Below are 24,287 nucleotides of genomic sequence, written 5' to 3'. Positions count from 1 at the left end.
CCTGTGGTTCCAGGGAGCTGGTGAAAACAAGCAGCCACTGGGCTGCTGATTGCTGGCCAAGCTTGGCTGGGGATCTGCTGCCTTTGCTCCGGCAGATCCCCAGCTGAGCAGGCATGCCAAGAGAAGCCAGCTTCCTTTGCCGGATGCCTGGATTTTATACCTGTATGCTTATACAGGCCACGCTATGGCTTAGCGCCACTTGCAAAGGCAACCTAGGTTAGGGTTCATCCGTTCCTGTCACCGGCTTATATGAAGAAACCACAACCAGCTTGGTTTGTGCAACACACTCAAAGCCAAATAGAACCCATGACAGTTTGGTGTGTTGGGTGCGCGGGGCCTGAGAGCAACCCGATAGGTGCAGGAAAGAGGGCACAGTAGTGCCTCCCTGCCTTGTCCAGTTTGGCCAGATTTAGTTTAGCGTCCACAGAAACTTAAACAGTGTCGGATGTACATTAAATTATAGGGCGTTTCCTAGGTAGGTTTTGCAGACTCTCCAGAATCCAACAATTTAAGCAAAAAATGTTTGGATTGGAAGACATGTGTCCGCGGAAGACTGCCTTCACGTCCAATGGCTAAAACAAAAAGCACTTGCTGCTTTCCACACAAAACTGGGTTGGAAATTCCTTGCTCCACCAGGAGTGACCTACAAGTGATGGACAAAGATTGGCTGTTTCTAGAAGAGCCGGGTTGTGAGTGAATCTTAATTGCAGGGCCATTTTCCATCCACAGGAGTTAACAAATCAAGAGAGTAACAACACGCAACAGGGATTTAACCTCTGGGCACAGGGGTTGAAATGCATGACATAATCAACCACAAAATGACAAACAGACTCGCCCGGGCTCATGAGATCAGTTTGAGCACTATGCAAAACAAGCTCATGGAGTTAACAGTCAAACCTAGGTAAGGGAGTTGCATGAACACAACCCGGGGCAACTAACTGAGAAAAGCAATTTGCGAAGGTGAGGGGATCAGCTCTGAGGCCCCCAACGTGGGGGGGGGGGGGAGGGTCGGGTTTGACTTGTAAACAAAACCCAACACCAGACCAAAAAATGCCTTCCCCCTGAAAGAGCGTGTCACTCCTGAACTACTTCAAAAAGGTTTCACTGAAAAAAGCTCTGCACCAACAAGCAAAGGAAGGGGGCAGAAAGGGGGCGCGGTTCGCCTTGTTTGGGCCCTGAAGGGCGCAGCCCCCGAAAGGTCATAGGGAGGGGGCAGACCGACGCCCTGCACGGTCCTCACCTCCGGCCCGCCCTGAGCCTCCCACCCGCTGCCTCGCGGGTCGAGCGACCCGGCTCGGCTGGTACCTTGGACAGCGACGCCCCGGCCTCAGCCGCCGGGCGCGGACTCACCGGCCTTTCCCGGGAGCCGGGAGGCGCCCGCCTCTTCCCTTTTCCCCGCACGCTCCGCCCCGACGTGGCGCATCACACGGGCGGCAGTCGGGAGGAGCCTCGGCTCGCTGGCTCGCCCTGCGCTCCTGCCCGGCCGAGCGCCGCGCTCCGCGCAGAGCCCGCGGCTGCCGGGGCACGAGGGCGCGCGGGCCGGCGGAGGGGCGTCGCGCGGCGATGCGCTGGCGCCGCGCGCCCCCTCGGGAGCCTCGGCCGCCGCAAGATGCCCGGGAAGCTGAAGAACCGCTACAACCTGGTGGACGACGCGGGCGACGCGCGGGTGCCGCTGCACAACGAGGAAGCCTTCCAGCACGGCATCCACTTCCAGGCCAAGGTGAGCGCGCGGGGGGGCGGGGCGGGGCGCATCCTCGCGCCGGGCGGGAGAGGGGCCGCAGCGCCCGGGAGCTCTGAGCTCGCCCCGCGGGTTCCCTCGCTTAGCGCCGCCCGCCCGGTCAGAAGCCGTAGAGGCCCCGCGCCCCCGGCAGCCGGGGCCGGGGCCGGGAAGAACAGCTCCAGCGCGAGGACACGTTTTTCAGGCCGCTTTAAGCCTCGGCGCTTAGCTGGATCCGCCGGCTGCGCCTGGAAAAAGCCGGGGAGGGGGAGGCCGTCCAAGCAGAAGGGGCAGAGTTGCTTGGTCACTGACTCCTTAAGCGCATCGCTCCATTACTGTCCCCTGCTGCACAGAAAAGGCACAGAAGTTTCCTCCGGAGGGGCTGAAATAGAGCCTCCCTCTGCAGCCACAGTCTACCCTCTGGCCATCAGGTGCTGAAATCAAGAATATCTAGCAGCTGGTTCCCCTGAGCATTTCTTACAGCAAAGCTTCTGTGCATAGGTTCGGCATAGCCCCTGCATGAGCACAGCTGACCCACAGGTCAGATTGAAAAACACGCCGTAACATGCCACGTGCCTCCCATCCTGGTCTTCCCATTCCCACCAGGATGCTGGAGGAGGGGTCGACCCAGGTGGGTCTCAATGCTTCTGGAACGGGACTTAGAGGGCAAAGATCGGGTCAAGAAGCCAGCAGGCTTGCCAGTGTTTATTTTGCTTCCTCCCCGGGGTGGAGCCAAGGAAGTTTGGGGACAAGGAAGGGGGCAGAAGAATCAGTCAGACCCAGAACACTTGCTTGATCTGATTTTGCATAAACTGGTTTGTCCTGCTGGGTGCTTTTTAAGCCATTATTTTAATATCCCTAGACTTTAGAGTTTAAGTGAGTTGGACGTTTTCCCAGAGGAGCCTAAATGGGAGGGGAACCCCCACCCCACACCCCCTTAGCTTGCAAACTTACACCTCTTTCACCTATTTGCTGTACAAGAAGGGCAGCTCCCTGGATCTGGACAGTTGGCTTCAGGCATTCCTTGGTGGAAAGAACGTGGAGCCTTCCTGTTGACACAGAACTCTTCATCTTCAGAAAGGAAAGGGAGTAGATTCTCTGAGGCAGAGCCCTACTTTTGATGAAAAAAGGCCCACTGCAAATCTTCACCATGGTAGAGTCTATCTTTGTATCCCAGGTGACATTTACAAAATAGGGGGGAAATGCTCCCCTATTCAGCAGCATTTAGACACCAGCTTTGCAGAAGGCCAAAATACAGCTTTGCTTGATTCCAGCCTTATTCTCGTCGGCTTTGGCAGTCAGCGCTATCAGCATTGCAATGGGTCAGAATGGGCCTGTTTTAGAATCACCGAGACCCCCTCAGGAGTAGAATCACAGTGGCCAGCTGGCCATTCAGAAGCTGCATGCATTGTGGCATATTTTCCTCTGGCCTCGTGAAAATTCTGTGCAATGTTGGAGGATCCTTCGATGGGTGTGGAATTTAACCCTGTTGGCAGCTTGTCGCTCTTTCTATGTTGCCCTGATTAAATATTCCTGATTAAATTGCCCATAAGCAGGGGCAAAAGCTGAAACGGACTGCTTTGTGCAAAGACAGTTTTAAATCTTGGTAGGCGTGATGGCTATTGTGAAGAAGATCAAGTTGTGCCAGGCTGTTCTTGGCCTTCCTTCTGTGAAGGCACCCAGGTCTTTGCTAAATGAGAAGAGGTGCCTGTAGTGGCCATTTTGCAGGGTGGGGTGTGTGTGTGTGTGAGATGCTTTAAATGCCAAGCCCAGCCTTTCCATCTCCTCACTTCCCAGGCTGTGCCAAAGTAACTCCTTTTTTCAAAAACACACACTGCCCTCAAATGCTGGGATTCTCACTCACTCTCCCTGCCTTTGTCCCCAACAAAAAGAAAAGCAACCAAGCCGCTAATTTCTCAGGAGGAAAAATGCCAAGGATGGCCTCTAAGAAGCAGTTAGAGATGGGAAGGGGTGACTGAGCAGAACATCGCCCAAGATGCCTGAATGAGGTCCCCATTTTAAAGCTTTGGGAGATAAAAATACATTTGGTTAGTGCTCAAGAGATGGAGAAAGAAAAGAGAAAAAGCACATTCCCTGGCACACAGGGCTTTTGGTCTTTAATTAGAACCATTTGAGGGGAGAGGATTTAAAAATAGTATTTGAGCAATGCTTTATTAACCATGTGGCTTGCATGCTTCAATTATTACTTGTTTACACTGGATGCATGCAGCCCTTGCTAGCTGTCTCAAACATGGAACAAACTGCCTGTATCTCATCGCTTTTTAGATAGTTGCCTCCTTTAATTTTGTTCCGATCCTGGTTTGCCAGCTGGTGGGGCAGGGATCTGCTTGCTTCAGGACAGCTAAAGCCTAAGAAATTGCCAGTTTCTGGGTTTGTCCCTTACCAGATATGCTGGACTACAATATCTACCCATGGCCAGACTGCTGGAAATAATTGGAGTCCAGCTGTTCTGAACAGCACCGGATTTAGGCATTTGCCCACAGGTGAGAAGCCCGGTGGGCAGGCCAGTGAGTGATCAGGCAAAAGGAGGAAGAGACTAGGGTTAGGATCCATATCAGACAGGAGACCACAATGTTCAACCAATCAAGAATCGCACTAACACAACGCAAGGGAGAAGATGGGCTTCTTGATTCAGGTGTTCACCTCTGGAACACTCTGCTGATGGACATCTGTCAAACTTGGTAGGAAAGTAAAGACCTATGTATTGTCTATACCAATGTTTCTCAACCTTGGCCATTTTAAGATGTGTGGACTTCAACTCCCAGCATGGCTGGCTGGAGAATTCTGGGAGTTGAAGTCCACACATCTTAAAATGGCCAGGGTTGAGAAACTCTGCTCTATACTGTAGCTCTTAGACATATCACTTGTGCCATTTTAAGTGGATTCCTTTATTTTACTTTGCTTGTATTTTCAGTGGTTAAACTGTATGAGACTCCCCTTTTTACCTCCAAGTGCTACTGAATGTAGCTCACTTGCCACTGGAATGGGCTGGCTTCATGTTAAATAATTAACCGGGTTAAACGTCCTCGAGTCAGCACCCTTGGATGGAAGAGTGGTTTGAAGCTGGGAGTTTGGCTCCAAATCCTTTAGGGAGGGGAGGGATTGTCAACCATGGTTTTTGCAGATAATGTGCTATCTTCTGCACATGGGAGCTATCCCTGTGGCCCCAGCTCGCCTGGGCCTCTGTGCAAATTAAACACTGTGCGTTAATCCCCTGACCTGGAGCAGAATTGCAGAGTTTATTCCAGGCCACGAATGAAATCAGAAGGGCAAGGCTATGGTTAACTGCCTTGGATAGGACTGGGTAATCACAGAAGGTGAGGGGTGACTGTTCCTATAATCCATTAGCAGCTCCAGGATCAAGGGATGACGGGTGGGCCTGCAACAGCCCTCCCAGCAGCCATGTGACAAGTGGGACTTCTGCATGGTCCGGTATTGTCCGCTGTGCCCTCTTCTGCACACCTGCCCAAGGGGTCCTCTCTAAGCCTTGGCCGCAGTGATAGAAGGGGCTGATACACAGGACCTCTGAATTCAGCTGCTTTGAGCCCCACGCAGCACTCCCTGCCAGGCGAAACCGCTCCCTTTGCTTCACTGCCAGGGGATTGGCACAAATGCCCAGAGAACTGGCAGATCCTGAAGGGAAGACAGGGGCACCAGGTCCGCCAGAGCTCCACATGGGCACTGAAGCCCCTTCCTGTGATTTGGCATTGAGGTGAACAGCATTGAACTCTGAATTTTGCGCTCCCCCCCCCTCTTTCTTCCTCTAGTACATTGGTAGTTTGGATGTGCCAAGGCCCAACAGCCGCATGGAGATTGTGGCAGCCATGAGAAGGATCCGGGTGAGTCAATGCAGACACCATCCCTGTCTTTCTTTCCTTCCTTCCTTCCTTGCTTCTTCGCTGCGCTCGTCTCCCCACCCCAAAGGCCCACAGAAGCATTTTCCCCTGGTGCTGAAATGGAAGATGGGGAGAAAGACAAGATGTTCTCTTGTTCCTGGCTCTCCCTCCCAAAATGCCACCCCCGCCTTCCTTCCCTGCAAGAGCCATGCCACCAGAAGGCTGCTTGGCGAGGGTCCCGCTGCCTTCGCTCCTGAGCCCACGGTTGGCCTCTCTTCCAGAACGGAAGGAAGGCCAATCTGAGGAAACTGAGCCAGGCTGTGGCTGGAGGAGGGCAGCACTCTCAAAGGGCAACTGCCCGAAGTTTCAAGGGTGCTTTTCCTTTTCCTCCCTGGGCCCTCGTGGGCAGTGGGAACCACGGCAGGTGGGCTGGGGGTGTCAGCACCACCTGTTCTGAGCAGAGTTGCCAAAGAAGGCCAAAGCACTTCCATTGCCTGTCCAAGGTGGTGCTGCATCAACGTTGCCACCCTGCACACATTTGCTTTGTTGGCATGGGCAGGCAGACCGGCATGTGTTTGAAGCTAAGGTGTGACCCACATTGGAGGTGGATGTGGGAAAAGAGTTGAGAGAGAGGCAGACCACTGAAAGTTCAAGGAGAAACTGCTTAAGTCTCCTCCTAAACTGGCTACACGCCTACTTGGTATCTCACCTCCGGTCAGGGCTTGGACTCCAGTGACTAAAAGCTGATGCCTCTCTGGGCAGGAAAATAGCCACAAGAATTCCAGCCTTGCAGTCCGACCCACCAGGAGGGCATCAGGCTGGGGAGGGACCACAGCTGACTCCCTCCAAGGCAGACTCATGCACCCACATTTGTCAGGATGTGTGGAGGAGGGCCACAGACCTCAGGACAAGGCTCTGCTTATCCTGTGAACAGATCGGAGGCATCTGCCTGGCCATTCTTGCAGACCAAATGCGAGCTGTGAGTCTTGCAACCAACAGGTTTACTGTGGCATGTGCTTCCTTCGGTGATTCATACACCACCTTTCAGCCGAGCTCGAGAACAGATTTCTTCATCGTATGGAGGGGGAAGTAAGAATCTTCACCCCTCTTTCTCTTGCACATTTAATGGGGAGCAATCTGTTTTGCCAGAAGAAATGCTTAAATGCTCCAATATAGATGCCACCCAGGAGCTGATCCACAGAAATCAATGGTTCAGTCTGGGGCAGGGGTAAACAGGACAGACCCAAGTGATGGGTGAGAAGAACCTAACCACGCCCCCACCACCATTCTTACAACACAACAGTGGATGTCGCAAAACAATTCCTGCAGCCGACCACAAAGTACAAACGTAATCTCAACTACCTTAAAAAAATCAGGATGTCACTGCGCTTATGTGGCCGCACAGTTGATGGCACCAGTTCTTCGGATGTGCCCACGGTGCTGCCCGAGTTTAGCCAAACAAGTCCATCAATTTTTCCTCCAAGTGAGCTCTTTTGCAAATGGAATCCCCTTTTGGGAGAAGCTGTCAACCAAAGGGTGGGTGGGGAAGGAATTCATTCCAAGCCACACGGCTGAACGATGCCGTAACACCCCCACAAAGGAAAACTGGGAAGGTGCCAAAGCAGAGATCAAAGGCAAGGCCGTGGTTTTCTGGGCGAAACGCTCCCTTAGGGGACAAACCAGGAGGAAGGAAGAGTGAGAACTCAAGACGGGGGGGGGGGGGGGCAGAATGTAAATGTGGCGAAGAAGAGCTGGTTATGCTGGGCTATGCTGTTATTAAAGCAAAGCTAAGCCTGAATTTGAGTGTATTTATTTTTAAATTGCAAGGCCTCCCTCTGGATTACTATTAGCTGCCTTGAGTTGTAGACCTTTCTGAGCTGAAATTAATCCTTCTCCTGTTCGCCATCCCCAAAGCTGCTTTTCCCAACTTGTCAGCAGTAGCAATTCCATCCTTACTCTGCTGGAATATTAAGCAGAGCAGTGAGACTCGCTCTTGAAGCATCTGGGCACCTTTGCCCACCGGGTTTTTTGCCTTGCATTTCCCGACGTGCCACTTGCCACCGCCTGCCCTCCGTATCGCGTCCTTGGACTCGCCCCTCTGGCCTGGCCTGTGTCTGTGCTTCCACCATCAGGGGCACAAATCTGCCCCTCTGGGTTTTGCCAACGCAAAGGCAAAGAGCTGGCGGCTGAGAAACGAGGCTCAAGGGGACCCTTTCCTTGTTGTTTCTTGGAGATGCCAAGTGGCAGCAGCAGGCTTTGATTTGGGATGTGTACAGCCAGCTTTTCCACCTACCCAGCCTTTAAACAGCTCCAAAAACATAAAAAGCCAAAAAGCCAGGGGCTGCTAAAATCGATATGAGAACTCTGACGTAGGATTGCGCAAGGATAGAGCCACAGCAGACATATCCTGTGGCTCTAACTGAGGCAGGGGGCTCCACTGGAAGCCCCCCCCCCATCGGGAGCAGAGGAAGATCTGCAGCCCGTCTGTCAGACTCCCCCCACTTAACACCTTCCCTTCCTCAAACAGGGCCTTCAGTTTATAGATCTGTTTATTTTGTACTTTGGAGTGATGTTTTTCTTCTTCCTTGTGGCAACAACAATAAATAGTTTTAGAAAGGGAAGCATCCTACAATAATGGGATGTTTGGTTTGACTGACGTCCGGAACAGGTATACCTTTCTTCATGCTCCCCTCAACACTTTTATACCTTGAGATCGCCCGCCCACCAAGGTTTACACCTCGAAGGGCAATTCCAAAGGGCCTCCTCAAGGGACCCTTTCTGGGATTAGCCCCAGGGTGGAGTAAGCCCACCGGGCGGCCCCCTCCGCCTCTGCTGCTGTGCTGTGCTGCCTGCCACCCAGCACCGTAGATTCCTGAGCCCAGACACAAGGATATTCTTAGCGCAGAATTAAAGGCACTCTCTCTACCTGCAGTGCCCGACTGATGAATCAAACGTGCCCAGCAGAGGACGAGCAAGGACTTTGCGAGGGCACGCGTGTGCATGCCAAATGAGAGGCACTTAATGGCCTGGACGCCCGCCGGCCTCGCCCGGCACGCTGAGCCAGAATGCCGCTTGTTTGCAGAGCTTGGATTTTGTCTGATGCTCAATCCCAGCTTAGTTAACCAGCCTCCCCTTGATGGGAGATTTAGCAACAAGGCAGCCCTGCCTGCAGGAAAGTGGGTGGGTTTCTTCAGTGGAGGACGCAGTGAAGGAAAACCTTGGCGACAGCTGCCATCCGCCAGACAGGGGCTTAGGCATGGGGTAGGTGGGGGGGATCATGGTGAGTGTTTTGGTTCCTGGCCCTTCTGTCAAAGTCCAGCTTGGCCCACCCACCCTTTCTGACTTCTCCCCCTTGGATGCTAAATGTAGCCGCCGCAACGGTTGGCCCTGAGTGATGATTTGCAGATCGACCAGCAGCCCGCCTGATTTCCCAATCTGAACTTGGAAATCTCAGGGGGGCACCATGCGTCCCCCTTCCCTCCCTCTGGCACAGAAGGTGAAGCAAAAGGGGGCCGGTCCACCACCAAAGCCGATGGGGGTTTAAACCTGGGTCTGGGCTCAGCTGCGGGCGCTGCTCTCCAGCTGCACCCTGGGCCAGAGCAGAACTGAAAGTGCCTCTGAGGATGTACAAAGCGCACTCCCGCCTCCCTCAATAAGCAACACACATCTTGGATGGAAACTCGCTCGGGCAATGCCCGTCAAATACTCCTAGACCCCAGGACAGAATGAATCTGCCCCAAACAACCACTTTACTGCCAAATCCTTTCCGTTTGGGCCCAAGGAGAGATCGAGATGGGACCCCTTCTCTATCTTTCACATACACGCACAGCTCTCTGTCTTCTAAAAATGGGGGTGGGGGGCAAAAATTGTCTGTCTGTCTGCCTCATTTGGAGGCATTTCAAGGAATAAGATCAGCGCCACTCCTTCTCCCTGCAAGTAACCTCCATCAAAGGCTGAAGGGGTCCTGGGTTCCAAGGCCGAGGGTGACTACCATCAACTTTCTCCACAGTATGAGTTCAAGGCCAAGAACGTGAAGAAGAGGAAGGTCAACATTGTCGTCTCGGTGGACGGGGTGAAGGTGCTGCTGCGGAAGAAACAGAAGGTGGGTGGCCGTGGCCTTGTGGACGCCAAACGGAGGCATCCCAGAGACCGGGCGGGGGCTGAGCCCGGAAGCGGTCAAGACTGCTGGGTGGAAAGGGTGGATTTAACTGGCATTGCTAAGTCCTTCTCTGCTCTTAATCTGATTTCCAGAGGAAGGAATGGACCTGGGATGAGGGTAAAATGATGGTGATGCACGACCCTGTCTATAGGTGAGTGGTTGGGAACAAGGCACGTCTTCTTGTCCCCCCACGCCCATCACGGTTCCGGGCATCCTATGACACACGCGCCCATTTGCCTACGGGTAAGAATTTCTGTATCCACCCACAAAGAGAGGAGGGGGCTTTCCTCCAACGATTGGAGGCCCATGGTCCAAAGTAGAAGAGATTCCTGCTTTCACCCCGTGGCAGCGGGATTCACCTTCTGTTTTGCCCCCTAAGCCAAGATGAAGCATGGTTGAGTTCTCGAAGACTGTGGGTCTACCTTGACCCCCATGATTCTTATACAGAATTAACAACACAATACTTAACTTGGGACTGAACAGCCACCTCTATGGATCCACTGGGAATGTAGGAAATGCACAAATTTGGAAAGGGCAGTTGAATCGTTGGGTGTTGGATTCCCTGATTCAAGGAAGTCCAGGAAGTTCGGCCATCCAAGCTGGTGACTGCATCCAAGGAGAGTGGGCATCAACCCATCCAGAAGGATTGTCTGCAACTGTTGCTGAATGTTTGGAGCGAGGAAGGGATGGGGCTTCTCTTAAGATGGCTTCGCACGTGGCACTTGGGTTACCTCTCTCTCTGCTTCCACCTTCCTTCAGAATCTTCTATGTCTCCCATGACTCCCAAGATCTCAAGATCTTCAGTTACATCGCCAGGGACGGCGCCAACAATTCCTTCCGCTGCAATGTTTTCAAGTCCAAAAAGAAGGCAAGTGAAGCTGGGGAAAGCTGGGCTACCTTGCACCTCGCACTGGCTCCTGCTAACACAGCATCTTCCCGCAGACCCAGGCAATGCGTGTGGTAAGGACGGTGGGCCAGGCTTTTGAAGTGTGCCACAAGCTCAGTCTGCAGCACGCCCTCCAAAATGCTGATGGCCAGGCAGATGGTGCCAGCAACAATTCTGCAGAGGATTCTCAGCTGGAAGGTGAGAAGTTCAGGGGACCTCTGGTGAGCCCCAAGTGGCTTTTCTGGACTGTAAATCTGAGGAAGGCAAGGAGACTCAGCCGCTTCCTAAAAGAGGATGATTTGAGATGGGAAGATAAATTCTTCCAGGCCTCTCCTACAGCAGACAGAAAGCAAATTCTGGCTCTGCCCCAGCTGGCCGTGTGATGCCCTCCTCCTTCATAAGCTGGGAAGGGTTTCCCTGGAGGACAAACTCATAAATTAGGTTGAACGCAGGTCCCCTTTCAAGGCAACCCTCCTCCAAGTTGCCGAGGGCCAGAATCACCGGCTGGGTCTTCCTCCTCCTGCCTCTGTTGTGTCCCCTGAAGGTCTCCAGCCGCTGGAGCCAGCCTTGGTGGACCGAGACAGAGCCCTGGCCATCTCGGGAGGGGCATGCCTGCCCGACTGCAGGGTCTGCGAGCTGCCCTTCTCCGTGCCTGACCTGGGGGACCTGAAAACTGGGCTCAGCCCAAAGGCCGGGAACAGCCAGGTGGGCGACCGCTCAAAGTCCTCTCTTTGGGGACAGTCATGAAATGACCGAGGGAACCCAGAGCCAGGCTCCCCCTGGATTCAGGGGGCTTACCGGGGAGGAACGAAGGAGCGGCCTCCAGTTTCTGGTCTGACCTCTCCCTTTTGTGCTCCAGGAAGAGGAGAACAGCTGTCCTCGGCCCTCCTCGGCCCAGCCGCTGGGCAGCACGGGGAGCCCCTGTTCCTCGGCCTCGGCCACCCCGCTCGCTTCCCAGCACTGCCTTCAGCTGCTCCAGCACCAGCTCTACCAGCAGCAGCAACAGACGCAGGTGGCCATCGCACAGGTAACCCCTCTGTCCTGGGGGCAGTTTCCACCTCTGCCCAGGCCTGGACATCCATCCCCTTCTCCGCTAGCAAGCCTCTGCTTCTCGGTGACCTTGCCCTGGGCCACTCCTGGAGAGGGCTGCTGGCAGCCCACAGAGCCAGCCTGTGGAACTCCTTGCCATAGTGATTCTGTGGGAGCAGCGAGTCCAACCGGGGTCCCCCCTCCAGATGTCAGACCAGAACTGGCTGGTGGCCATGCAAAGACTGCAGGGGCCTGTAGGGTCGAGGGTCCTGGCATGGAAATTATGGCAGATGGCATACAGATGTTCTAAACAGCAAAGACAGCTCCAGATGCCATCCCCAACAAGGTGCCCTCCAGAGGTGCTGGCACAGCAGCTCCCAGCCAGCGTGCCTGGTGGAATGTCCGTGGTTAGAAGCTGCACCCCTCTGGGTACCGTGCCACTAGGAGACCCGTGTCACTCAAAATGCCTGGCCGCCTCCTCTTCCCGACAGGTGCAGCTGCTGGAAGACCAGCTGTCGGCCGAGACCACAGCCCGCGTGGAGGCCCAGGCTCGTGTCCGCCAGCTGCTGCTGACCAACCGCGACCTCCTGCAACACGTCTCCTTGCTGGTGAGGCAGCTGAAGGAGCTGGAGATCAAGGTGCAGCTGCGCCGTCCAGGTGAGCAAGTGAACTGAAGGGCTTGGGATGCGGAAGGGAGAAAGAAGGGGGAGTGGGGGTGCAAGGGAAGGAGGCAAAGAAGGCCCGGCCACCCCCAGAGGAGTGCCTTCTTGCAATACGACATGAAACCTGCCAGCATCCCGGGTGTGGCTGAACCGCGTCTTCCCCCTCCTTATCTCCAGTTGACCGTTCACTGCAGAACTTGAACTTGGACCACTCGCTGTCCCTCAGCCTGACGGACCACTGCAGCCTGGAAATCAATTTGTCTTCCACCTCGACCCCAGCCAGCATAGTGGGCAGCCCCACAATGCACCTGGCCCCGTATGAATGCCACCAGAACTTGGCCAACTTGGAGAAGGGTGGCAGGCCGGAGCATGACGAACAGCTGGCGGTTCTGGAGGGGCCCGGCGGCCTCCGCAGCGTCGAGGGGTCCGAGGCGGATGAATGCAGTGGGCCCAATGGAAGCACACGGCCAGCGGGCAGCGGCCCAGAGGCACCGGTGCAGAGGGAAAGGTAAGGAACCCAGTTGCGGTGTTTCTGCCCTGCGCTGACCCAAGCAAGCTGTGTCTCTTCACCCATCGCTTTGGCTTTTACATCCAACCCCACAGATGGTGGCTTCCTTCTCAGGTTGAGGTTCCACACCGCATGTGCATACGCAACCACCACGTGGCTGGGGAGCTGGTCGTGATGCTTTCCCTGTTCCCATCTTCATTCCACAGATTGCAGCTGTTCATTCCCAAGCTGAACCCACCTCCACCAACCCTGCGGAGGAGGTCAAGTAAAACCATCTCTCCCTGCCTGGAGACAGAAAAGGTGGGAGCAGCTACCAGGGCCCCCCCCGAACCCTCGCTGCTCAGTAGCACTGGCATCTTCCCCAGGTCGGAGCCTGAAGCCGGGACGCCGGGAGGAAGCCAGGACACCAGTGGCCGTGCCAAAACGCAAAGCCAGGAGGGTGCTGGGCAGGATGCACACTTGCTGGCAAAAGACCCATGGGAAGCAGTTGACAGCTGGGATGCCCCACGGCCCTTCTCGGCCACCAATGAAACCTGCTTGCATATCAGTCTGTCTGAGGATGAGCTGGACACCAACGGGACCTGTGTTGTTCATGCATGAAAGTGCTTCAGGGACTGACTGTTGTGTGAATGCTCTGGTGATGCAGGACAGGAACCCTGACATGGTCCATTAACGCAACGTTGCACAAAAGCGGCAGCTGGGAACCGAGACCGCGGTATCCAAATGAAGGCGACCTGGAGGCTCTGAAGCCTTCCTCCCCAGAAGTGGGCAGCTTCTTCCAAGCACCACCTGAAGGCTCCTAGGAAGTTACGCCCAACTTCTTGGTGGGGCCGGCTGGTTTGCAAACTGTGACACCATCGTGAGAAGGGAATGTCCATCAGGAAAACATTCTTGCCACCTTCACTCCCCCCTGGAGAGGACCTCAGCCCCAGCTGCTGAACACATGGCCCTGGTGGAGACTGCTCCCAAGGCTCGAACTAGTCCCTGATATTTCAGGGACAAAGAGGCCAGGACAGGTAACCGCAGGTGGCCAGGACAGTGCAAAACAATGGGAGGTTCCACCATGCAGCCAATGAAGGTCAATATCTGAGAGCTGAGAGAAAGTTACCCCTAGTCTAGCAACGATTCCCAGCTGCCTCCGTGGATTTCAGGGAGACGCGCAGATGACTGCCGCTCTCCAGGTCTGCATGACGGAAGCCGGCTCCTCCTGCACTGGGTGAGATTTGACCCGATGGGGACACACCAATGCCAGGATTCCAGAGCCGAGGAAGCCTGGTGCCCTCGAGAAGTCTCTTCCCTCCCTGTCTCCTTCATGCAGCGCAACTTCCGTAGTTCTCCTGGAGGAAGCTGGTGTGACTTAGTCAGAATTGCTGGTGCTTGTATAAAAAAAAGTGTTCTTGGGTCCTAAGAAAACGTTCAGGAACTTGGCTCACACAGTCAGAGTCTGAGATGCTTGCACCACCACCCCAAAACCCCATCATTACCAGTGGGATAAACACCTACCAGCAAGGAGCTGCATGGAAATTTCGGAAGGGGTCAAACTCAGTGGGTGGCACAGGATCTGCCGATGGAGCCACGGCTGTTTGCGGACTTGCGTCGCAGGCGTCAGGCTCACACAGAGCAAAAAAGAATGGCAACCGCGTTGCGGCTTGTGACTGCCACGAAAAGAGGGGGCAGAGTCCAGAGTAAGTTGTCAGAAGGATGGGTGGGGGGGCTTAAAGGGTGAGAAAGGTGGTCTTCGTAGGAAGAGTTGGAGGGACGTGCATGAAGGGAGCCTGTTGGTCTGAAGGCTTCAGAGGGAGGGAACTGTGCGAGCAGTCGCAATGCAGGAAAGGGAGCGTGTGCCTGTGAGAGAGAGCACATGAAGGAAGGACCACAAGTGCACCCGGTGCCAAGAGATCACCAATCAGGGGACAAGATGCCAGCCTCGGAACAGACAACTGAGGTTGCCAGGCTCCAAAAATAAACCGCTCTCACTCCTGTGCCTGCTGGACGGGCTGAAATTTTCTGGTGCTGCTTGCCCAGCAGAGAGAACATCATCAATGTCACAGCTGGATCTGCATCACACGGAGGGTTTCTGAGAACCAAACCCGAGGCACACTGTCACTTCAGGGGTGCAGATCACCCCGTTGCAAGCCTGGGAAACTGCTGGCTGTGTTGGACCACCTCGCAGTGTCCCCCCTTCTCCCCAGGGGAAAACAAGGCCTTAACTTCTGAATCAGCTATCCAGCTTCTTGGTGTATTCCTCACCCCTCCAACAGCTTTTACTTTCCCCAAAAGGGAGAAAGGGCAGAAAAACACATGGGGGGGTTGGAAGCATCCCTCACAGCCATCCAAAAAAAGAGAGAGAGATGGTGTGCAATAATACACCATTAGTGATATTAGAGTGTAGTCTGAAGAGTCAGTTGGCTCCCTGTTTTCATTGGCCCCTGCAGCCCCCACAGTTGATGCCAGGCCCACAGCATCCTTCTTCATGCGGAAAATTTCAGAAGGATGGGCAAGATGCTCCTCGGCCCGGGTACCAAAATGCCTGTTGAATCTTTTCCAAGGGGAAAAAAAAAAGAGCCAGATTCTCTTGCTACAGGTACAAAACCTACTCTAAGAAATGGTAAATTGTTGCTGGGGAGGAGAAAACGGTGTAAATAAGAGTAGTCAGGTGGTGGGCCAATATTTCCCAAGCGTGTTCTGCAATTGTGATGGAAGAGTTTAACAGGAAGAAAGAAAGAAGGTTGAATATATGATGTAAACTGCTCATGTTTCCAGGATGATAAATGCAATCCCAGATTCTTTCCTCCTTCCCTTCTTGGCTCTGTCTTTTGCGGGGGGGAGGGCCTGGGAGGTGGGTTTCATGTGCTTTCAACATGCCTTTGACGCAAATGGCGATTTAAGTCCCCTGTCGATATAAAGTCTAGCACTCTCTCTCCAATAAGGGCTGCTTTCCTTCCAGATAATCGTCTTCCCACCCCGACAGGCAGACACACACAACCTTTTGACACCCTCCTCTGTTTCAAGCAGTGCCTGGGCACGCTCTTTCAAGAGACCGTTCAGAAAAGATTGCCGTCGGCAGCTGGGCAGACGCACACTAGCCCCAGTGTCCGCAGCATGTTCTTAGCTTCGGCTCAGACTACTGGGATTCCGTTGCAAAGAAGATTTTAGCAGACCTGTTGAGAAACAGCTGAACCAATTGTGCAGCATTAGGTGGGAGCAAAAATGCCCTCTCTAAGTGCTAAAGGAAAACCCGTTGTGTAGCTCACGAAAGGAACTTGCTTCCCCCCTTGATCCATTTAGCCCAGCCGTCTCCTGCCTTCTGTTGGCAGGAAGTCAGCCCTAACGCCGATTCCGTGTGTTCCCTGCCTTGTGGATTTTAGCCCAAATGTCCCACTTTCACCAGCAATTTGCAAGCTGGACCTGGCATGTTGGCTAGCAGCAGAGGGGGGCTTCAGGGATCAGTTCAACTCTTTCTTTGAGGGTTGGGGGAAGCAAAAAGAGAAACCAATATCCAACTCCAGGATGAATACATATGAAAGGCAATATTTTCTGACAGTTCTGCCCTCAGTAAAATCCTGGGAATGAAATCTAAAACCAGCCCGGGAATGTTCAACTGTTTCCTAAAACATAAGGCTTTGGCCTGGATCCACACCCTCTTTTCAACACCCAGGAAAGGCCTGATCCACCCACGCACACAATCTTTGGGTGCCATCTCTCAGGATCAGGCCTCTTTCGCAGCCCTCCCAGCGACGCCTTCGGCACCTCTCTGGTGGGTGGCAAACGACATTGCTGGGAATTTGGCAGGTTTTGCAAAACTGAAAGTCCAGCACCCTTCTCCACTGGCAAATTTCCTGGCAGAATTAAGAAGACAGGAGGGGTGCCTCAACCAGTCCATCCTGCTCGACAAATACCCACCTTGCTGTCTGGCCAATATTCGCTCTAAAGCCACCTACAAGCACCAGCCGCACTGCGCAACACGCTAGGCTGAGGAGTTTGTCTCAGCGCATTAGGCTGGCATCGGCTACGATGTGAACACCACCATCTTGCTTTGCGATTCCAAGTTTAGGGTTCAGCCTGTTGTGCCAGCCCAGCCCAGCCCAGCCCAGCCCAGCCCAGCCCAGCCCAGCCCAGCCCAGCCGGAACATGCCTGATTCAAGGCAAATTCAAGCCAGACCCAAGGCCTTTTTGAGAAAGGCGGCACTGGGTGGCTTCGCAAGGCAGAAGGAGGGTGGTGCCAGACCCGCTTCTGGAGTCTCCACTGCAAATGTGGTTTGCTTTCGCAGGCCTTCCCATTGACCTTTTTTTCCCATCACTGCAGGGCTCACACACAAGAACCCTAGCATGTGTTCGACTTTGCACCCCACAGGGCTCGAGGCCTGAATCGAGGGTGAGGGTCAGGGTTTTGCGTGGCCTTCCCCTTCCTCGCCTTTTAAAGAGCATCCAGAACATGGAACTTCCCCAGGTCTTGGGTTAGGGTGATGTGTGTGTGTGTGTGTGTTATGTCTGTTTTTACGTCCACAGGTGGGGGTGGGGGGAAGGGTCAGCTGCAGCTCCCCTCCACTTGAGGGCATCCTTCGGGGTTTTATCCCCATTTTTTCACAGTTTTCCTATGATAGACACCCAGAGTCAAATGAGTCAAATGTCAGCCTAGGTATCTGAAATGAATGAATGAATGAATCCCTGAGTGGCCTCAAGTCCTCCAATTTGCTTCCAGGGTTGATGGTGATGAACTGGAACCTGGTCATCTCAGCCACTACGTGTACTGCCCTTTGGGACTAGGGCTCCCATAACTCCTGACCATTAACCAGGCTGCTGCCTGGTCTGATGAGATTTGTAGTCCCACTGTGCTGGAAGAGTGACCGGTCGCCCTCCCTTGTCCCCAAACAATGGGCTCCCTTAGCTCCTGCCTTTGAAGGTGGCAAGGAACCAGGCTGTTGATTTAAAAAAGGGGGTGGGGAGGCAAGGGGGGGATTGTGTAGATACCTCTCCCCCTCCCTCCCTCGGGGAGCCCTGCATGCGTTTTGCGCTCAATAGTGGAGAACGCCCGGCAGAGGGCAGTGCCACTCCAGATTCTCCTGCAGCTGAGCCTTGCTGGAAAAGATGCCTCCAGTTCTGGCTGGCCAAAGCAAATGTCCAGGGCTGGCCCAGCAGGAGGCCTGCAGAGAGCAGGATGCGACCCAGCCCACTCCGGCCAGGCTCCTTCCTACGCCCTGCCAGCACGCAAAGGACAACTGAGCCTCTTCCAGCAGCAGCTTCCCGAAGGAATTTGGCATGCGTTCCCAGGGGAGAATTCGAAAACTCGCTTGGCCTGTTCCTAAAAGCACGGCGGGCCCACTGTGGACCGGGCATGAATGCCACTCTCTGCATGCCTCCTTGTAGAGACGGACACTGCTGAACCATTTGGCTATGTCCCCGGGCCTTGTCTTTTCCAGCCAAAGGCAGCTTCCCAGAGTTTCAGACAGAGCGTAAGGTGGTTCTTTCCCATCCGGATCCAGTTTTCACCGAACCGCAGAGGCCTCTGATAAGCAGAAAGGACCCTCCATTGGCTATGGGCCCCCTTCAACATTTCCAGACTGGGTTATTGCTGCCTGAGACCACTGTGGCCCAAAAGCCGGTGCCAACCTCTTCAGCACAGGACACCTGAGCATCAACTGAAGGTGGTCCCAGCTCTTGGCCCCGGATTGTTGCCAGAAAGCCCCTTCCCAGAACCCCCTCCCTTCTTTCCAGTCTGCCCCACCCTCTGCTCCATCCCCAGCAGCAACTTGAAAAAACTGAAGTATAGAACATACCGGCTTCATTCTTTCATCCCTGTGCAGAGGCCCTTCGTACTGTTTCTCTAGGTCCATAGGAAGGATTCCATTTTGGCACAACCACCGCTCGCATCTGAACTGGGAAAGTACGGTGCCCAGGTTCAGAATTAACCTGGTTTTTAACCCAGCTTTGAATGATGGCCTACCGTTGGCAGACCCAGTCTGCAGGACCAAAACTGAGGCTCAGGGGCTGTGAATAACCAAGGATGTTGCCAGCAAAGTTGCTAAGCTTCTAGCTAGACGAACGTGAACCAACCTCACCCAACCTCACAGTTCATCCAGAGCAGATCCCAAGCAGAGCAACCGGGATCTAGGGTGGGTGAGTGTGTGGGGCACGGCCATGAGTTTGAAGATTACCAGTTTATTTTCCAGTACACTTAAAATGTGAAAAGCAGAGAAGGAAAAGTGAGTTTTGCCGCACCTTTTACCCCTCCCAGAAATTGAAAGCCCACCACAGGTCAAACTGATACACAATTTGATCCCTAATACACAGCTACAGATAAATGTGTCCACGTAATTTCATTATCTTTCCTTGCACTGGAAAAAAGAGCCAAATTTCTACTGCCCGGATACAGCCACTCAACATCGCAGGTGGTAAAGATTCCAACAATGCCATTTAGTTTGTAACCTGCGACTAAAATCGGCGCTGGCTTTAATTTCAGAGTCTGCATCAGGGGCACGCGTGCTCGTTAATCTCTATGCAAAGCAGTTGAAATGAATATGCAGCATTTGGGAGATGTAATTGTACAGCTTCCATTCCACTGTAATTTTCCAAACAGGATCCTGCAATCAAGATTCTATTCATTAGGGTATAAACAATTTGGTTTCTCGCAGCTCTCCAGCCTGCCAATCATTTTTCTGGAGTGAGCATCTCCGCTATTAAAAAAAAAAAAACGTAAGGGAAAGTTTCCTTTGTGTTAAAGGAGGTAAAAGTTGTAGGCAACTTCTGATAAAGATGGGGGGGGCGGGGGCCAGGAGGAACAGAGGGATGGAGTCTCATTGTTCTCAAAACACTTCTAGATGTGTTGGACTACAGTTTCCATCAACTCAATCAACATGGGGGAGAGTGTTTGACTCGTCCTTTGTCTGGTTCTACCAGCCTGGGCCAGTTTGCTAACAAACACACACACACACACAGCACTTCCTTCCTTACGGCAGCGCAATCTTTGCTTTTTGCCAATCCCGGCCCAAACAGCTTGGGAATTACACTGCAATGGCCACCTCTTCAGCAAAAAGAGGCTGAGTATACCTGGCCGAGCAGATCTCAAATCACGGGCAGTCAGCTGGAAAATGTAAACGCCAGCGAGCCAAACGTAGGTTTGCAAACGCTCCAAAGTTTCTAGTCCTTATGGGTGAAAAGGGAGACTTGAAAATGTAAACACAGTGCCTATGAGATGTCAGCAAGGAGAAGGGGTGTGAAGATTTTCCAGTAGTTGTGGGGGAGGGATGATTTCAGAACTTTGCAAAGCCGTCTGGCTTCCCCAAATCCAGACCTACGGCGGAAAAGATACAGACTAATCTGCAGAGCTTGCATAGGTGAGAACAATTCATTTTTTCTAAGTGGGGAACGTCACTGTACAGCTCTTACCCAGAAAGGAGCTGCAGACAAAGGGAGTGTTTTAACAGCACAACCGTTGTTGAGGTCAGGCATGCGCTGAGAATTACTGCACGCTTTGTCTAGCTTGGGTATTCAAAACAGTCCTGAATGGTAGGACGCTATCCCTATTATTTTCAGGGTGGGGAAAACTGAGGCTGAAGGTCCCGAAACACTCAAGGTTTCTGGTTTCTATACAGTGTTGAAATTCAAAATGTCACAATTGAATTGATTCACGGAGGAGACTTGGTGCTAAGATACAGGTCACCTAGGGTGTACACACACACTCACACACACACGTGACTTACTGGCCATGAAGGTGGTCACAGAACCCCCCCAATACATTTTGGGGAGAAGAATGAGGGTTATGGCTAATGAAGGCCTGGAATGATGGAGGTTGTAGTCATTCCTTGCAAAGGGGTTCCCAGCAGGCCCCGCTCTGCCGCACCTTCCAGAAACAACGCAACGGCTGGCTGGCAGAATCTGCCGAGCCCCTCATCGCGGTCCTCCTTTGCAAATGAATATTGACAGAGCTAATTGCTGACTGCCTGAGAAAGATGGCTTGATCCAGGGTAGCATGCATGCAGAAAAAGGGGGGGGGGAGCAAAAAAAAGATGAACGCCGCCTGGTCTCGAACTCCTCCAGAGCTGGCGCAGTCCTGGAACTCAGCAAGACGCTCCCCGGTGGGCGCAAGCCGCACAGCCCCCCCCCCCCGACTAATTGCTTCCTGATTGTCTTCTGGCCACCCACTGGGTAAAATAGTAGAGACCAAGTTTGGCTGGCACATAAGTAAGCACTCCACACCAATTTGGAATACAGTAATCATCCGCTGCGTCGTCTAATTAAAATCCGATCACTTAGGATAATTATTTCATATCCTAAGTATCGGGTTAAGGGGCAGAACTTGGAAGAATGGGGGTGGGGTGGGGGGAGAGGCACCCGAGGAGTTCTGCATCCCCGATCCAGAGAAAGGCACCGGGTTGCGTTCCACGGCCCGGCCGAACGTGCACAGTGGCAAACCAGAGCATGGGCACCATCCAGCTCCTGCAGCCTGTGGTGAATGCAAATGAGAATCGACTTGAGAAGGAGCAGGGGGCCCAAACGAGAGAAGTGCTCAGCCTGGTGCATTTGTGAGTGTCACAGACTGCAAGAAATGCTTGTCAGCCTGTACGGCTGAACCGGCCCAACAGGCAGAGCTGGAGCAGCCCTGGAGGACGAGTGGAACAACTGGACCTCACGCCCAAAGGCTCGGCAGACCCTCCTCCTCACCTCATCCAGGGGGGGTTCTAGAGGTAGATATGGATTCTAGAATCCGCCTGGATCCTCCGCAGAAGGGGCAGAAAACTGGGACAGCTTGCAGCTGATTTCTCACTGAGGCCAGTAGCAACCTTCTCAAGCCAGCTGTCCTCCAGATGCTCTGATCTGCAACCCTCAGAACACTTGGCCAACAGACTAGGGGTTGTAGCTCCAACTGATCAGAAGGCAAGCTCACAGGATCAGCACCACCTCTTTTATTTGATCGATAAATTGCCCAGTTCCCATGACCCAAGTCCAGCTCTGTGAAGGCGCAGTGTGTGCTCACAAGCTACCAGCTATGGTTTTGCGTGGGGCTGGATCAGGAGGGGTCCTCCACTTTCCCCACATTGGAAAGCCTCACCTGCACGCCCACGTTAACACGTGTACCTCCAGGCAACCCAGTATCAGTCAGCTGGCCAATCAAATGGACAGATGAATGCATCTCTCCTCAACGCTTTAGCCAAGGCATATATTGTCCTGATGATGATCCTTCCTGGGAAGACTCACCCAGGCTCGCAAAGAAACCCAAACAGGAGACGGACAATGCTCCAAAGATTTGGCCCCCAGCCCCTGCTGCAGCTCGCCCTGCCTGGGCCCATCAATCACGGCCAATGACATCCTCTTCACAACTTTTTTCCAAGCCCGGATATTCCAATTCCTGCTGATTACGCATCAGCGGGCCCAAGAGGGGATTCTGTATCTTCCATTTCCAGGAAGGGAGGGGACGGCGAGGAAAAGACACCGATAACCACACACACCCCAAAACCCATTCAGCTTGGCTCACACCACAGGACCAGCTATTGTTCCTGCTGGAAATGTCCAGCGAGCTGGAGAAAGTATTTCCTCGGCTATAAATCTCCAAGCCTCTTTATCTTGGCACTGCGTCCTCATTTTCAGAAACTGTCTTTTGTCTGGGGACCGTCTTTGCAAATAATTAAAAAAAAAATCACCAGCCTTTACAGGTAGGGGCTAAATTGGCCTCCCTCTCCACCCCGCCCCATGTCCATTAACGGAGGGGCTGTGAAGCAGAGGCTATTCAGTGGGAGACCAGCCGCAAAGGGCAGCACAACGCAAGGGGCGGCTGACGGATGGGTTGCTTGGGCACACAGAGGGAAAGGTTAGTCTGAGAAAGTCAGTCAGGCCCCACAGGCAGGAAGAGCTGCAGGGAGGGATGGGAGGGTTAACCCTGCCCCTTCAAAGATATTTATTTCTCAAATGTATATGGCCTCAGAGGCTCTTGAATGGTGGCACAAAGGTCACGAGCTGACCCCAACGGGCATCAAAGCTCTTCACGGCCTAGTTCTTAGGAAGGACAGTCCATGTGCCACGTTGGCACCTCGCAGAGAGTCTGAGAGGGAGGCTCAGGGATGCAAGAGGAAGGGCGACCAAGGAAAGGCCGCCAGACTGAGAATGGTCCAGCCAAAACACGGGAGGAAAGGGGAACAAAGAGATGAATCCAAGGGAAGGAGGCCTGCAGGCCTGCTTCTCCCCCACCCACCACCCTGACTGATGCTGCAAGGAAGCGGGAGTGACCCCTGGGAACCTCCGAGCGGGCAGCGCCCACTTCCTTGGTGAAGCATTTCACAGGCAACGGAGTCAAACAGGCATCCCTTTGTGAAACATCGAACCAATTTCCAGGAGGATTTGCGAGCAATCTTATTTTCATCGGCGCCATCATTAGCTGCCTTGGAGCTGGCGGGACCTCCCCATCCTTCTCTCCCTTGCTCAGTCTCAGCGCCTCACTTAAAAACGACTCGGCTCCCCGTCGCTTTGGAAACCATCAAGAGAGGGGCCCCCCCAAGGCACCCCTCCTCCCGCGCGGCGGCGCAGAGTAACCAGCAACAGATGCTGAGCTGACCTCTGCAACTTCCTGGAAACAGGCATTTGTCAAAATAAAAATAAAAAGAGATTAATGTGAGGAAAAGATTTTTTAAACGAGGAGGAAATTGGGCTCTCGGGCCCAGACATGCAAGCTGGCAATTTTCAAGCTACGGCGCAGTCCTCGGCCTGGCAGAGGAAATAAGGCAGCCCCATCTGGTAGCAGGGTACTTCTGGGCTGGCGCTGCCCACCCCCTTCAGGTGGGGAGAAAACGTCTGAGCATCGGTGGGGGGGGATGCCAGCGGCCTCGGATGGCCAGAGCTCCCAACCACCCTTGGAAAAGGAGGGGGAAGGCTCTAGCATGCAAATGCTTTTTATTTTGTGAGTAAAATAAAGGCACAATCCACACCTCATCCCACAAAGGCACTTCCAGGCTGCACAAGTGCATCAGACAGGCCGCATCTCCAAAAGGATAATACAAGGGCTGGTGGGCATCTACCTCTGGGAATTACTGAAGAGACCAAACTCTCTCTCGCCAGAGAAAACCCTGTAGGGTCCATGTCTTGCTTCCCGGGGTGGCCAAAGAGGTATGCCCATGCCAGGTGCTAAGCCAGTCCAGGTGTCGCTCACCTTCCCCACTTCTGATGCCTACCCTGTTGCCGGACAATTGAGAGGACAGCAAGAGGGAGACGGGGACTCGTCATGACCTCTAGTGGCTCCGAGGGGGAGCTGCAGCCAATCAGCCCCCGGGGGACTGCGAGACCCCTCTGGGCCCGAAGCAGCAATCCAAGCTGCATCTCCAAGCAGAGGCCAACATGCAAACACACGGGCATAATTTATTCTGTACCTGGTCATCACGGGGAGAAGCAAAGACTGCGAGCTGCTGAAAAGGTTGCCCTGGCCTGGCCTGCCCTTTTTCTGCAAGAATTTAGAACAATCCACTGATGGAAATCGGGGGACCC

General features: G+C 53.7%; 2 protein-coding genes across 2 annotated transcripts in view; one reads left to right on the top strand and one right to left on the bottom strand.

Annotated features, from left to right (window-relative positions):
• The window catches only part of PDCL (phosducin like), a 242,491-nt gene that overhangs the window by 131,394 nt on the left and 86,810 nt on the right, over positions 1–24,287 (bottom strand). The gene's annotated exons all lie outside the window — the stretch shown is intronic.
• On the top strand, positions 1,541–13,964 carry LOC134506322 (dystrophin-like protein 1). The gene is made up of 11 exons (XM_063316473.1): positions 1,541–1,720; positions 5,506–5,577; positions 9,584–9,676; positions 9,826–9,884; positions 10,493–10,601; positions 10,676–10,996; positions 11,061–11,324; positions 11,479–11,646; positions 12,140–12,305; positions 12,488–12,818; positions 13,025–13,964. The coding sequence occupies exons 1-11, from the start codon at positions 1,610–1,612 to the stop codon at positions 13,416–13,418; spliced, it is 2,088 nt and encodes a 695-aa protein (XP_063172543.1). The 5' UTR covers positions 1,541–1,609; the 3' UTR covers positions 13,419–13,964.

Source organism: Candoia aspera, chromosome 16 (assembly GCF_035149785.1).
Source record: "Candoia aspera isolate rCanAsp1 chromosome 16, rCanAsp1.hap2, whole genome shotgun sequence".
NCBI classification, from domain to species: Eukaryota; Metazoa; Chordata; class Lepidosauria; order Squamata; family Boidae; genus Candoia; species Candoia aspera.
The sequence above is the reverse complement of the archived record's forward strand: the minus strand, read 5'-3'. Positions and strand labels throughout refer to the sequence as shown.